This window comes from Culex quinquefasciatus, chromosome 3 (genome assembly GCF_015732765.1).
Source record: "Culex quinquefasciatus strain JHB chromosome 3, VPISU_Cqui_1.0_pri_paternal, whole genome shotgun sequence".
NCBI lineage: Eukaryota > Metazoa > Arthropoda > Insecta > Diptera > Culicidae > Culex > Culex quinquefasciatus.
Genome location: NC_051863.1, coordinates 117,000,356 through 117,016,801, shown reverse-complemented (window position 1 = coordinate 117,016,801; position 16,446 = coordinate 117,000,356). Strand labels below are relative to the sequence as shown.

General features: G+C 39.0%; 2 protein-coding genes across 2 annotated transcripts; one reads left to right on the top strand and one right to left on the bottom strand.

Moving 5' to 3' along the window:
• Nucleotides 1–3,586: 3,586 nt before the first annotated feature.
• On the bottom strand, nucleotides 3,587–6,687 carry LOC6035602 (alpha-1,3-mannosyl-glycoprotein 2-beta-N-acetylglucosaminyltransferase). Its single transcript, XM_038263598.1, is given in 6 exon segments — nucleotides 3,587–3,697; nucleotides 3,756–3,926; nucleotides 5,146–5,236; nucleotides 5,297–5,401; nucleotides 5,462–5,530; nucleotides 5,532–6,687. Coding segments are annotated over 6 exon segments (1,392 nt in total). The 5' UTR covers nucleotides 6,377–6,687.
• A 3,439-nt stretch (nucleotides 6,688–10,126) lies between these two features.
• Nucleotides 10,127–12,091, top strand: LOC6035601 (transcription factor grauzone). The gene is given in 5 exon segments (XM_001845699.2): nucleotides 10,127–10,410; nucleotides 10,469–11,511; nucleotides 11,578–11,708; nucleotides 11,711–11,775; nucleotides 11,843–12,091. Coding segments are annotated over 5 exon segments (1,575 nt in total). The 5' UTR covers nucleotides 10,127–10,263; the 3' UTR covers nucleotides 12,032–12,091.
• Nucleotides 12,092–16,446: the final 4,355 nt, after the last annotated feature.

Below are 16,446 nucleotides of genomic sequence, written 5' to 3'. Positions count from 1 at the left end.
CACTAAAACTTGATTTGCAAAAAAAAAACATTATTTTTTTATATGTTTTAGAGGACATCAAATGCCAACTTTTCAGAAATTTTCAGGTTGTGCAAAAAATCTTTGAGCGAGTTATGAATTTTTGAATCAATACTGATTTTTTCAAAAAATCGAAAAGTTTTCAACTTCATTTTTCGATGCAAAATCAAATTTGCAATCAAAAAGTACTTTAGTGAAATTTTGATAAAGTGCACCGTTTTCAAGTTAAATCTATTTTTAGGTAATTTTTTTGAATAGTCGAAGTTTTTCAATTTTTAAAATTAGTGCACATGTTTGCCCACCTTTGAAAACAATATTTTTGAAAAGCTGAGAAAATTCTCTATATTTTGCATTTTTGAACTTTGTTGATACGACCCTCAGTTGCTGAGATATTGCCATGCAAAGGTTTAAAAACAGGAAAATTGATGTTTTCTAAGTCCCACCCAAACAACACACCATTTTCTAATGTCGATATCTCAGCAACTAATGGTCCGATTTTCAATGTTAAAATATGAAACATTCGTGAAATTTTCCGATCTTTTCGAAAAAAAATATTTTCAAAATTTTTAAACCAAGACTAACATTTCAAAAGGGCCAAACATTTAATATTACGCCTTAGCACAGCCTGGAAATTTCTGAAAAGTTGGCATTTGATCTCCTCTAAAACATATCAAAAAATAAAAAAAACGTTACTTAATCCACCCTTAGGTGGTTGGTGCCTTCCTCTCATTCAAAGGGTAATGCTATCCAAAATAGACACGCTCGTGGGAAGGTCTTTAAATTACCTATCCAAAGATAGGTCGCATGATATATTTGGAATACGTTTTCATCTAAATATCTGAGAACTAGCCTCCAAAAAGTGTATAAATAACTCTTAAGTGCTTATAACTTTTGATAGGGTTGTCAGATCTTCAATGTTTTGGACGCGTTGGAAAGGTCTTTTGATTACCTTTTCAACGACGTGTTGCATGATAGTTCCGGACAACGTTTTCATCGTGATATCTGGTTTCCAAAAAGTGCATAAATAACACATAATTGCTAATAACTTTTAATAGGGTTGTCCGATCTTCAATGTATTGGTCGCATTGGAAAGGTCTTTTAAATACCTTTCTAAAAATGTATAAAATGCTGGGGTTTCTTACAAAAACCACCCTTTTTACAATCTTCCGGACTTTAGTCAAAATCGTTTTTTTAGCATAACTTTTGAAGTACTTTACTAAACTTCATAATTTTCAATAGGGACTTATGGGACCCCAAGACGAATCGAATGAGACCAAAACGGTCCAAATCGGTTAAGCCAGTGCTGAGATAATCGAGTGCATATTTTTTGGTGCACAGACCCACATCCCTACACACACACACACACACACACACACACACACACACACACACACACACACACACACACACACACACACACACACACACACACACACACACACACACACACACACACACACACACACACACACACACACACACACACACACACACACACACACACACACACACACACACACACAGAGACATTTGCTCAGAATTCGATTCTGAGTCGATAGGTATACATGAAGGTGGGTCTAGGAGGTCTAATTGAGAAGTTCAGTTTTCGAGTGATTTTATAGCCTTTCCTCAGTAACGTGAGGAAGGCAAAAAGTGTTTTTTTGCAAATCAAGTTTAAGTGACAAAAAATTAAATAAAAAATCACAAAATTTTTTTACCGTGTTTCTTTTTTTTCACTGTAGTTCATATCCATACCTACAACTTTGCCGAAGACACCAAATCGATCAAAAAATTCCTTCAAAAGATACAGATTTTTGAATTTTCATACATCATTTTTGTATGGCCAGCTGCCAAATTTGTATGGAAAATTATATGGACAAACTAATGATGCAAAATGGCTTCTTTGGGTATACCGAAGGCACCAAAAAAGTTTCAGTCGGATTAAAAAATACAAAAAAAAATCGAATGACCGAAATCTGCGAGAACTGCTCAATTGAAGAATTTTTTTTATTTAAGAATTAATCAATATTTTAATTTGTGTTTTAGTTTCCGTTTCCCTTTTATTTTATTTTTTTAAATTATGGTTTTCTATTTTTTATTTCTCTAGTTTTAGTTTTTTTTTAAATTTTTAAAGTGTTTGATTTTCAATAATAAATATGAAAAAATGCGCAACTTTTCTTCACCGCGTTCCTTCGGAGACTGCGAAAAATATTGCATTCCTTAGCGAATTTGGTTTCAATCAGTGTGCTCTTTGATGAATTCTTTCAATAAAACATAAAAAAAACATGTTGTTATATCACAGCCAGTAACTGGCCATCTAATATATTTATTTTTGAATGTAAAGTGTTCTTTTCGGTTGTCGAATCTACTGTTCCACTCACTTGCCGCTATCTGTTCAGAACCTGTGCCGTGTTTGCTTTTTTCTAAGTATGTTTTTTTTTTTGTATTTCTTTTCTTCATGTAACATTACGCACGCTAAACATTCAAGGAACTTTTTGGAACATAATAAAATTACGGTATCAAAAAAAACTTACACAATCGTGTTTTTTGTTTTTGGTGAAATAACATCAGTACATTTTTGTTTGTTGTTGTTTTGCTTGAAATTCTTATCCGATAGATTATCTTTAAAATTAAAAAGGTGTTGCGACAAATTCGTGCCCAATATCTTTTTTCCCACTAATACAAAACGTGACATCAAAGTGTGTGTGTTTCTTCTACTGTTTTATTTAGTCCCTCTAGGTATGTTATGTTTTGCATGGTTTGAATGAGCTCTATTTACAAACTTGTTTTTTTTTCTTTCTCTATGTTGAACATTTATATTATGAGCGTAGTTTAGCACTCGTGTCCTTCATGATGTTTAAGGTAGTTGTAGGTTTATACTGTCATTGAATATTGGCTTAGACGTTGTAAAATAGCATTTATCAATGGTTGTGTATTGCTTCTTTGCATGATTTACCAATCATGGTGCTGCCAATTAGTATCCAAATCATCCTTTAAGACAGAGAGTTTCTTTCGAATTACCACTGTTCAACGTTAAACAGAATGTTCCTGTGTCTACGACGTATTTGACTAGTATCAAATTAAAATAATTTTTATCGCATTTAACGCCCCTGCGATCCCTTCGACTGGCCAGTTTTGTGTTACTGCCCGCGGAAACTAATAAAATCATATCATCATAGCTGAAAACTTAAAAGTAGTGTTTGTTGGACCCAACCAATATTATAACTAAAACAAATAAAGCGCACACATTCAACTAGATTAGGACAGTGCGTGTGTAAACTTGTATATTGTGAACTATTTAACAGATTCTATCAAGGAATGGAAAACAATCGTGATGCTATTAGTTTGGTGGTGAGAGTGGTTCGAACCAAGTCTGCGTTCGAAATCCCCTTTTGGAAGCCAGTAGAAAAACAGAGCAGGAGCAAACACAATCGGCAGTCTCTCGAGTTTTAGCCACAGAAAGTGCAAACTGGCTCAGAGTAATTACTTAGTGTAGCTTCAAAAGATAGCTTAAAAGTACGCTAAAACTTGCACGCTGCTGCTGTGGGGGAGCAATCAGCGGATGCTGTTAACTCCAGGTGAGATCGTAGCCCTTCCAGTTGGTGTTTGGCGCCAGGTAGACCCGCTGCCCGTTGTAGAAGAACGAAACGACGCCGAGGTACGCCGTGCGGGGACTCCACTCTGAAAATGGGGAGTTTTGGCCGTTTTTCGATGTTTAAAGTCTTTGGAGAAATTACCTTAAAATCATCCATCAAGCCCAGACTCTTGGTGGCGCGTTTGTACTGCTCTTTGGTGAGGTACGTAATCCGAACGGGGTTCTTCGTCTTCACCAGGCCCCGCTTCAGCTCGTCCAGCGTGACCACGTCGCTCTGGTAGACCGTGTTAAGGAACATTTCGTCGTAAACGGACTGAAAAGGTACCCGATAAATTATGACAAAGAACTTTGCAAGAAGCTTGTTGAAATGCTGACAAATTCTCGAATCCCCGGTCCGAATTTTCTCATAATTCCCTCAAAAATAAACAAGACAATTCTTTCGTGAACAATCTGGTATCAAAACCATAAAGTTTGACACTTATTTTGCTATCTATCTCCACTATCTCCACTTGGGCTGCTCCTTGCTCCAGGCCATCTGCTTTTCAACCAACTGCTTCTGGGCCACCAGGCGCCTGGTTCAGGTTGATGTTTACTTCTCGACGTCCAACGAATTTTGGGTCTGGGGGGTGAGATTGGGTCTTACAAATTTCTGCATTTTTCTATGACCCAATCTCACCCCTGATGACGGTAGTGGTGAAACTTCCACGCAACACTTACTAACACGGACGGGAACTTCAAGTAACGTCATGATTCGAAATCCGGACACTTAGTAGCAGATAATTTTTGTTATAGCTGGCAAAAAATCATGTAATAAGTTGGAAATGTAGAAATATCATAAGGATGTAGTATGAACAGTCAGTTTCAAGAGAATGCATGCAAAATATGTCTTTTCTAACAATTTTTCATCAGAATTTGAAAATTAAAATGACTTGTTGTGCTTCGAATCCCGGACACTGGTAAAAGCTGATTCGAAATCCGGACACTTTTGCTTCGAATTCCGGACACTCGATTTTACTTATGAATTGCATAAATTTGGACTGAAATGTTAGTGAAAGGCATTCCCTAGCTCTTAAATAAGCTGTTAACATCAAAACAATCGATAGTTTATATAAAAATTTGCTAGAATTTAAGAAATCGAAACCACACATTTCTGCTGTGCCTTCCCGGTGCTTCGAACGTCTATGAAATGTTTCAAGTGAAATGTTTCGCATTTTTGGTAAATTTACAATTTTATTGTATTTAATTGTTTTGACATTAACTATAGCGTTCAAACAACCTTTATATAAAAGTTGATATTGAAATTCATCAAATCACACAGTTTTTACATTCATAATGCGAACTTATATCCAAATAATTGATAAAACAAAATGAAGTGTCCGGGTTTCGAAGCGTCCGGGAATTCGAATCATGACGTTATCTAAATGGGAATCGTCACGTAACGTGCAACACTCTTCGTTTTTCTGGATTGAAACCGCATCCAAAATAGAGCCCTTAGGACAAAGTTCTTTGTCAAAACACTAAAGAAAACATACTTTTTGTAAATACGTCAGGTTCATCTTAGTAAAAGTGACAAAATCTTCACTCAGCTTGATGAACTTTAAATGCTTATCGAAGAACAGGCCACTGAAATTAAAATAAGAGAACTTGAACTCATTCATCAACTTATAATGGCATGAAACGAACTTTGAAACTCCAACTTTGCCAAAAGTTCGCGTCCTCGGCAGTTCCGGGCGAATGCAGGCGCGTTCTTTGCGCTGTTCCGGTTGTCTAATCCAGTCGTCCCAGAAGCTAATGAGAAGCATAGTTGTATGTATTAAATAAACATGATTCCGCAATCCTCAAACTTACGCCCTCGGCCACTTGGGCGCCAGCTCGTTCCACAGCTCCTTGGTCATCATCCAGCCGAGCCCGGGAAAAGTCCGACCGGTACAGCAGCTCGCTGGCCGCCCCGTCGATCAGGCCCTCCTTGCCGTTGTCGTTCCACGCCGATGTGCACCACAGCGAGCGGTCCTTCTTCAAGATAGGATACGTGCCGAGGAAGTATTCGTAAAAGTCCGGCGCAATGCTCAGATCGTCCTCGACGATGATGATCGATTCAAAGCCCTGCTTGAAGACCGTTTTCAGCGCCCACCCGTAGTGGCGGGAGATTTTGTAGTAGCCTTTGTACTTTTTCTCCTTCGGCAGAACCGTCACGTCCGATTGGTCCGGCTGGCGAATCAGCGTTACGTTTTCCTTGTAGGAAAGAATCATGCTGCGGGTGGCCTCATCATCGCAGTCCTGCGATACGATGATCGGGAACTGGTCCGCCCGAGGTCGGTACCGGATCAAATCGTCCAGGCACTTGTTCACCGACAGTCGATTGCAGGCAAACACCAGCACCGGAATGACCGGATTGTTCACGTCACCGTCGATGAACTTATGCTCAAACTTGCTGAGAATCACCTCAGCCTCGGGTCGCGGCGGAAACTCCGCCACCGGAATCTGAGGTGGCTGTTCTTCCGCGTCCCCGTTGCCCTTCAACGGCACCGCCTCTGTGCTGGTCGTCTTGTCCTCCTTTTGCAGAATGTTGATTATCTCACGGTACAGTTTATCCCGACTGTTCTCCTCCAATTGGATGGTCTTTTCCAAAAATCGAATCTTCTGCATCATTTCGTGGTCCTTTTTCGGGTCGGAATCCTTGAAGTTTTTCAGGAAAATTAAGTACGTCGTGAAAATCCATCCGACCAGGACTGCCGCAATGAGAAACGTTTTCCGCGGACGCATCGTTCAACGCCCGACTATTCGAATCTAACGTGGGGCCAAATTTCCTCTAATCTAATGTGCGAAGTAGAAAATTCCCCCCCTAATTAACTGGTGCAAACCTCTCGTCTAGACCCACAAAGCGCACTAGACTTGCTACGACCGGAACCAGAAGCGCATCATTTTAACGAACGCGCTTTTTACATTACTTCACGCCGAAAAGTGGCAAAATTTGAGCAAGAATCAGACCCGAAAATTACGGATTACGTGGAATAAATCGAGTTTTGTTTATCAACGCTGAGTGAAGAAGATTCGTCTGTGCGGTTGCGTGTTTTATGGCAAAACAGTTCTGACAGGGCAAACGTCAAGGTTTATGGCGTGAGCCTGTGCTGCCAGTTTCGGCAGATTCGTTTAATTTTCAAAGTCTGCTTCAACATTAAATGATAATATTTTGTACGATCAGCTTGTTCAAGGTTTGGTTCAACAACATTTTTGTTCAATATAAATAATCAACGCCGATTTTGCGTTGAAACAAACCTTGATTTTCTCATTTCCACAAAAGTCTTTTGTTGTTTTGAAAAAGTTGCTTTGATGTTTAGCGTTGATTCAACAAAAATCTTGATTTTCAAATCAACAAAATATTTTGTTGAATCAAATATGCCTTATTTTTTTTGCGTGTTTGTAAACTAATCGGCTTCTCCAGCAAACGTCAAACAAGTACAAATTTTGCTACAAGATATTTTTTCTGGAATAGATCCAGCAGCATTTTTCCTGACGAAACGACATGCGACCGTTGAATTACCCAAGTAACCACAAGCACTAAATTGAAGTATTAATTCAGTACTAAATCAGCACTGGAATGTTTTGAAGTCGTAAATAAGCTTTGCGAGTGCCTCAAAGTACCAAGACTTCGCAGCATTACAACTGGCATTAAATCACCATTTACGACCTTGAAAATGTGCTCCAAAGCATTTGATGTTTATCAACAAGTAACCCATCGATACGGGAAACATTTCAGCCTGGCACGCGAGCTTTTATCCTTCTCCCGTCATACCGTTGCAGTAAGTGTGCGGGCTAAGGCGCAATTGGGTACTAAAGCCCTATGCCAATTTTTATGTACAACGGTAAAAAACACGACTAAAAACCATTTCTGATCACTTTTTTTCATTTTAATGCAATTTTTTTTTGACAAGACAACATTTTTTCGATGGATCAACTATGGTCCCCTTGGAACGACCTGTCAAGTAGGAGCTTTTCTGTCAAGAAGGACCACGAGGTTAATTTTTCAAAATTGATTTAAAAATCCATTTTAACCTCTTTATGGTCGTACAAAGGGTCATTGTACTCAGAAAAATAAGCTTTATCGCTGTGAACAATAATATCAGCAATCTAAGCTTCATTTTAGGACCCAATTCTCCCAGTGTGCATCAGCTTTATTTTTGCGTGAACTGGGTTCAATTCCCGCTGATTGAAGTGTTTTTTTTTGTGGAAAACTGCAGCCTGTAATGAAGCCAAATTTTGCAAAACATATAGCATGCTATGCTTCGCGGTTACTTGGGTAACAGTATCCCAAGTAACCGCGAAGCACTAAATAGCAGCATTAAATCAGCATTATATTGGCATTTAATACCAGCAAATAATGCTTCAAAACATTTAATCAGCACTTTTCCCTTGAGAAATATTTCAAGTGGCGCACAGTGATGCCGATTTAATGCTTCGCCGAAAGCTCGAACAAAAACAAACTGCTTTATCGACGTCAAGGCTGGGGAAAAAAAAGAACAGCTGCGCCACTCACTCACAACACTTGGTGGTGGGCCTCCTTTGTTTTTTTTTTCTCCTGTTGCGTTTCATGTGTGAGTGTGACACTTTGATGTTTTTCTTACATTTTTCTCGTCAATCTCCAGGATGCGCGCCAGCCAACTGATGTATTCGGAATTGAGTGTTTGTTTTGAAAGTTTTAATCGATGTGGTTGATGCATCGAACATTAATTAAGACTTTCTTTCTGCTGTTTTGAGTTTCCGTTGTGATTTCGTTGGACGGAAATTATCGATTATCACTCAGCAAATTGCGGCCAGCCAGTCAAGTGCAGAACCATTAATTACGGGTTAAAAGGGACAAGCACTGGCTAACGGCTAACGGGAACTGCTTTTCCGAGGAGTGCTTGGTCCACACGGTTGGCAAAATTTCACAAAGTGTATAAGACTTCCGGAAAGCAGCTTTGTGCTGTGTTACCAGAGAACTTTTGATAATGTCCTGTGTGCTATGGGAATATAAGGCTTTCTAGGCCCAGTGAAAAAAATATAATTTAACTAAAAAATGAAGAACTCCTCGTCACAGTGTCCTGATGCAAACAATGATCGAGCTGTAGCTGTCACAGCCCTGCGAAGTATGTTGGCTGACATATCGGGCAGTCAGTCAAATAAACCAGCTAGAAGTCGCTTGACAAAAAAATTTTGCTAGAAAGAGATAGGAAACCTGATGCAAACAAACGTCCAGCTATCATGTAAACATACTTTGAATGTGTTGGTAAATTTCTGACTAGAAAGCCTTATGTTTAGAAAAATTTGACTTTATTACAGGCTGCGGTTTTGTACATAAAAAAAAAAAACAAAAAAAACACTTCAATCAGCGGGAATTGAACCCAGTTCACGCAAAAATAAAACTGGGGGAACTGCGCCTTAGCCCGCACGCTTATTGGAACGGTATGACGGGAGAAGGATTAAAGTCAATAAGAGCGTGCCTGGTTGAAATGTTTCCCGTATCGATGGGTTACTTTGTTGATAAACATCAAATGCTTTGAAGCACATTTTCAAGGTCGTAAATGGTGATTTAATGCCAGTTGTAATGCTGCAAAGTTTTGGTAGTTTGAAGCATTCGCAAAGCTCATTTACTACTTCAAAACATTCCAGTGCTGATATAGTACTGAATTAATACTTCAATTTAGTGCTTGTGGCAAGGGGTTGGAAACTCTTAGAGCTATACTTATTATGTTAACAAGTATACTGGAATATCATTAGTATACTTAGTATTCCTAAGTAATATTAGAGTTTCCAGCCCCTTGGCTTGTGGTTACTTGGGATCTCATCCAAGCATCACGTGAATGATGTGCTTCTTTTCTTTATGTTAGTAGGATACTCGGTAGGATAAGGTATTGGTTTTTCCATGCCTCCTGAACTGCGATGCTATGGGGAGGACTTATCACATATACATCCGACATCAAGCCTACCGAGCTACGAAGCAATGGGAATGGTCTTTTTCAACACAAAAACACTCGCGCAATTTGATGTCTAATAAAAATCACTACTGGGGGAGTTTTACACAACCCATCACCTCCATTGCTGCTCCTGAACTCTGTATTTAAACTGTTATTTTTATCAATAAACACCTCGACGAACTCAACCAACGGCGTGCCTCCCAATTAACAATGATAAAGGAAGGATTGAACCACGAAAAAAAAATCAATTATAAAAATGATTATCAAATTTATGCACGACTCTAGCAAGAATAAATCAAAAAAGAACACAAAATTAACCACGCGGTATCATTCTTTTCTGACCTGACGTACCCCAAGAAAGGAAATCTCTATTTGTCCAATGTTTATTTTTGAAAAAAAGTTATGGTGTTTTGTGTCTTTAAAAAAACTCTAGTTGTTTTTTTTTCGCTCTGATATTTATAATAATGTATTTATTATGTCTGCAGACTTTTCCGCAGTTACTCATTAAATTTAGTGTTGATTTTGGACACCCCTAAAATAGTGTAATTTTTGACAGATATTTCTTGTTTACACGAAATTTTCTTAATTTACTTGAGCCAAATTTAGTTTGGTCAGTTTGTTTTTTTTAGTTCATATTGATTTAAAAATGTTTTGAAATAGTGTTCCGCTCAAGATAAGCTAGAAGGAATTATCATAATGGAAATCGAGGTGGAATATCTGGATCTAAACATTTGCATCGTTTGTCTGGAGGAAAAGCCCGACATGATCGCCGTAGAATTCAGCGAAATAGCACCCGATTTGATACCGAACGGTCCAGTCCTGGCAAAGCATTTATGGTTTCGGGTAAGAATATAAAAGGCAATTTTTTAAACAATTATATTCCCGATCCACAAACTTACAGGAAGAAGACCTCCAATTCAAATACGTTTGCCGGGATTGCTGGACCGTTGTCCGACAGTTTCACGATTTTTATGTGTCCGTCGAAAGGACACACGCCGATGTGGCGGGTGTTTCGGCTGGCGGGGAACAAAACTTGGAACTGGCCATTAAATCGGAGTCATTCGTCGAAGAGCAACAATCGGAGCCATGCAATCAGAACTTTGGCGAACAAGATCCGCAGCATCAGGAACTTTTGGAGCTGGAGGATGACGAAGAAACCATTGCCGTTGAGGTTGAGCACTGGGAGCAGAACTCTGCACTGTCCGAATGCGAAGAAACAAGTTCGGACGATGAACTCGAGGAAGGCTTAACGATGGATGTACAAAATGAACTGACGGTCAAACAGGAGGCAAAAGAGGGCCTATCTGAAGCTGAGAAATTGGAGAAAATTTACCACAAACCAATTGCTGAAATCGAGGAAGAAGATGACGCCATCAGCAGACACTGTAAACTGGCTTGCGAGAGCTGTGCAACGATGTTCAGCACATTTTTGGAACTCAAAAGGCACTTTCGGCAAGTACACAACACCAAAGGCCACCTCGTTTGCTGCAACAGGACGTTCCGGAAGCGCCTGAGACTCGTTGAACACGTCAGGAAGGTAAACGACCCGGATGCGTTCTACTGCACAATTTGTAACAAATCCTACAGCAACAGCACCGGGCTAAGCCTTCACATGACGACACTTCATGCCGCACCGGAAAAACTGCTGTTCAAGTGTGAACAGTGCGACAAGTCGTTTGCGAAGAAATTTCAGCTAAATGCCCATCAAGTGCAGCACGTTCCAGAAGAAGACAGGAACTGCATCTGTCCACAGTGCGACAAGGCGTTTGCTACGGCGGCAAAGTTAAACGTACACCTGAAGTTACGCCACCAACCTCAGAAAATCCTCGTGTGCGATGTATGCGCCAAAAGCTTCAAAAGCAAGGTTCAGTTCGATCGACACTGCAAGGAGCATGACGAGTCTTACCAAGAGGTACGGCTGCAGTGTAAAATTTGCTCTAAATGGTAAATCAAACTTAAAATTATTTAACAAAATCGTTATTGCTAAATTCAATTTTAAATTTTCAACAGGTTAAAAAACGCTAGCAGCCTGCGCAAGCACCTGCAGCGTCACGACGGCGAAGGCCAATCGCACGAGTGTGGAATTTGTGGCAAAAAGGCACCCAACATGCTCGCCCTGCAAAGTCACATCACGTTTGTGCACAAAAGGAGAAGCTGTTCCAGTGCGAGCATTGTCCGAAGGCGTTCAAGCGACAATTCACGCTAGCGGTTTGTAGCGTTGTTCTTCAGTCCACTCAAATAGATGTTCACATATTATTATCCTTATTACAAACAGGAACACATGGCCACCCATACCGGAGAAGTGCTGTACCATTGCCCGTACTGCGTGAAAACGTTCAACTCGTCGGCAAACATGCACGCGCACAAGAAGAAACATCATCACCGCCAGTGGGAAGAAAGCAAACGGAGAAGCGAACTTGCATTATTCGGCAAGGTGGAACTGCAGGAAGCGAGCGACAGTTGATTGGTGGTGGATGAATGTTGTGGCAAAATAAAAAGTGTTTGTAAGAAGAAAATAATAGTATCCAAACTATACCAGAGAGAAGACTCCTACACCTGAAATGACCTAACGACCATAACAACAACTTAAACCGAGACAGACGTTTTACTTCCCCATCCGATGGAAGGCGTGATGACACATTTCAAGTTAAGTCCTAAAAATGTCCTTTTTGTGGATTTTCGTTCCAACCAAATTTGCTGGCCACTAAAACCCATGACTGAACTCTACGGATTGCTTGCTTTCGTCTTATCTCTCGACAAAAATACTAACTCGAGTTTGAGTCAAAATATCTTGTTTTGGATAAGTTGGCGGATGATGTTGACGAGTTGCTGGAAGGCCTCCAATATATTCTGAAAATTGGCAAATCGAAAGTACAAGTGATAACTTTCAACAAAAGAATTTCGACCTGGTGGTAAAAGAACTGAAGCGTAGCAACATCATGTTCTACACATTCGATCCAGTTGAGAAGACCGCTGTTAAGGTAGTCTTGCAGGGCTGCCAAGACCGCCAACCTGCCGCATTACCGCTGCCGGTAGCGGTAATGCGGCCCAGCAAAAAGTCACCGGGGAAGATCTCTTCACCTTGCCGGAGTTTTTTCGCTCTCGCGGGGGAGATGATGAAGCGGTTTCGGACCTGCCGTAACAAGGCGCAGCAATTTCTGGCCCTCGGGGAGCTAATGATTGAGCATATCTACAATAGATAAAAAAAACTGTGATCTAGTTTACCTTTTTCTATTTCTATTTCCTTTCCTTTACATTTTAAGTAAGTTTTTTCTATTTTTTTCTTAGTCTTGGCAATAATCGATCCAAAATGGATTTAGATTTAAAACACAGCTGAAAGGGAATGATTGAACGAGAATAATCACAAATCCGCATAAATTTTAAGATTGTTCAGGTGTAAACCGAAAACGCAATCAAAAATTAAAGTGGACGAAATAGGCTCTTAACTGCTTTTTTAGTTGACGGTGTACAGGATGGCGCACTATTTAATCATTGAATCGTACATTTAATTTTGCAGCCCAAATCCAGTTTCTGAACTGAAAAAATAAAATTATTTGAGATGGTCCGCCTAAGTAAAATGTACCGAAAACCTTGCAAAAACATACAAATTTACTATATGAATTTACGATTCAACCATCCCAATTTTACTGATATTTTTGAAATTTAATTTGCAGAAATATCTTTAAAACGAAGTACATCATTCAATATAAATAAAAAATACTCACAACTATTCGATGAATCCACCAAAAGTAAAATTAGTAGTTTAATATGTACATTTAGTTTGCAAATGGTTTTCAGGAATAGTGAAATTTGAGTATTTAGCCAAACTTCATTTTTTTTAAAACAGTTTTGTTTACCATTTCGTCGCTTGTTTGCTATATTGGGACGCGTCTGCTGTTAAAGGATAGAACGTGTCACAAGATAGCACACAAGCGACGATTTGTTATTGATAAGTCCAATAAATTAGAACATGTTGCAAAATGCTTAAAACAATTTCTAAAAACATAAACAACTTTGTTTTTGTACAAAATTTTCTTTTTACAGAGATTCAAAAATAAATAGTAAAAGTGCAGTTTTTTTCTTTGCAGTTTTGAGTTTGCAGTTTTATCCAAGGCATGTTACAACCAAAGCTTATTTCGCTAAAACTTTTGGTAAAACAATACTTTCGAAAATGATTTTCAAAATGCCTGTTAAAATTGCTCGAATAAAAAAAACTCGATATTCAAATACACTTAGGGACAGTTGGTTAATTAATTAATAAGAATTTTGCGGCATTTCACGGTATTTAAGAAATTTCACGATCAAGGGCAAATTTCACGGATTACGCGGCTTTCGCGAAATCGCGAGACACCACTAGCCATAGTGATTTGTGAAGCTACCAGAAGTGAAATAATCCATTTAATCAAAATTTCATAACTTTTGATTGTTTTTATAAGGCAGGATAAGGGTGGCCCAATCTGCCCCCAAGTAGATTTTCATTTAACACTTCCACCACCAAGCCTCTAAATGATATCGAGGCTCCGTTGTTGTTTGAATTCCTTCGTATTAGCTCCTGGTAACATTCTAAACATTGAACAAACTTTTCAAACAATCTAACTTTTGAGAATGCTTATTTAAGAACCTCAAAATAAACAACATAACAACATTTCGACGTCGTCGTGCTATCATGTCGCACCCGCCATTTTGACGTTCCGAGAAAAACGCGTTTTAATGTTTGACCTTGAATAAACAAAAACGAAAGCACGCAATGTAAACAATAACAAACACGTTTTGTTTAGCTGACCATTCTGTGCATTGTCCCGAAGTTTGGTTGAAGTTGGTTGCTGGAGTCCCGAGTTATAATTAAAAATGTTTACGGTAGTCTAACTTGTACACTCAGCCAAAACATCTTTTAAAATTCATATGGCACACCATATAACACCCTCAGAAATCTCCTATTTTTGAATTCATAAGATTGCCTTATAATCATGATTGCATAAGAGTTAAATTCATAAGGTTAATTTATGATTATCATTGGCTCTGTTTATGTGAAAACGTCATAAGAAAACCATATAACATTCAAAATGGAAATGGTGGAGAATGTAGCAAGCAGAGCAGAAGGACAATGTTCGACAGCAAATGATAAAATGTGAGTATATTAGAAATAATTATTTTATGCTGAAGTATTCCGTTGTCTAACAATTATTTATTTACAGATTGTTTTATCAAACCCCTGGGAAATGAATCTGGCGCTGTTTCAGCATGAATACTTTTCGGCCTCGTCAGGGACACCCGCTAGGAACTTCCGGATATAGATCTCGGCATGAAGTTCTACAGAGTGGATCCGGTGTAACTTCCAAGGACGGTTGAAGGAAACGTTGATTCGTAAGGTTTTTGTTTAATTTGGCAAGATTTGATATTAATTAACTTTTTCTGAACAGGAAATCAAACAACGATTTGACCAACAAAAGCAGGCGGCCAACTCAAGTCCACATTAGTCACCACTGCAAATATTCTCCAGTCGAGGTCGCCGGAAGTGGAAAGATTGATCACGTCGGATTCTTCGAGGTGAAAATCAAACAGAAAAACGACGAGCTGATTGAAACAATCGAGGAGGAAACCCTGGAGGAGTACGAGGAGGTCCTGTTGGAAAGGGTGGTCACACTGGACAGCAACAGATGCGTCGTCGTGGACATTCTCCACTCGAACGAACTTGACTAGGACTCGAACCCTGAGACTAGGTCAAGATTCACGCTTGCGACTTCTTCCAGAAACGGTTCGGCCATCGCGCGACGCTCCACACAATCTCGAATCTGCAAGCCCATCGGCGCTCCACAGTACGACCAGCTATCATGATATATTGTTTTATTTGGAAATTAACAGAAATAAACTTTCAAACATTAGTCAAATCGATACAGTCATAATTTCAAGTGAGAGAAAATCCTATTCATAAGATTGCCATATAAAAACAAAAACCTGCTAGCTTCACAAAATTTAACTTGTATAAGGTTTTCTTATGAACGTAACACATATTGTTCATTAAATTCATAAGGTTTGCTTATGGAAAAATGATCCATCCATCCACTCCTATGAAATCTATATGGTTTTTGTATGGAAAACTTTTATATGGTATCCTTATGGCTGGTAAAGGGTATTTTGGCTGAGTGTACGTGCGTCAAACGCATCCTGACCTGAAATCCCTTTGCCCTTTGTCGCACTTACATCAATTTTCAGGGAGTGACAAGATAGCACGACAGGATTGAAACTTCTTTTATATGCAGAGTGACAAAAATTTTCGGAGCTTTTTTGGTTTTCATTGAATATCTCAGGATTGAAATCGAATTTGGGGATCTGTGAAGGTCAAAAGATGAGGCATTGTGAGCTGCACAAAATGGCGTTCTTAACTCAATTTGGCCCAAAATGCACGTACGACAAGTTAGCACGATGGCGACGATTTGCGTGTTTTTGTCAATAAATTTATATTTTTGCTCATAATTCGAAAAACACAATGAATTCAAACGTCGTTTTCGGTGTGTCGATGTTATTTCTAGATTAAATTTTCAAAAGGTCCTATCTGCATAGGAAAACCATGACTCATAGGTTATTTTGAAAATGTAATCTGGATTTGACGTCTTTTACACTCAAACCCCGATGGTTTGAGTAATTGTACCATGATTAATCACTGATAAAACCGATTTAAAATTGAAGATGGATATCCGAAATCACAATTAAAATACAAAGCAACCTCGTGGCTACGCTGCTCACGAACAAATTGAACTGATTCTTCTGCAGTTGGTGGCCAAGCCAATAAGGATTAATCAGGAAAAAATGCTTTCTTCAAAAAATTACAATGTTAAAAATTGATCGCGCGCCACCGCAACACAAATTGAACTGATTTTC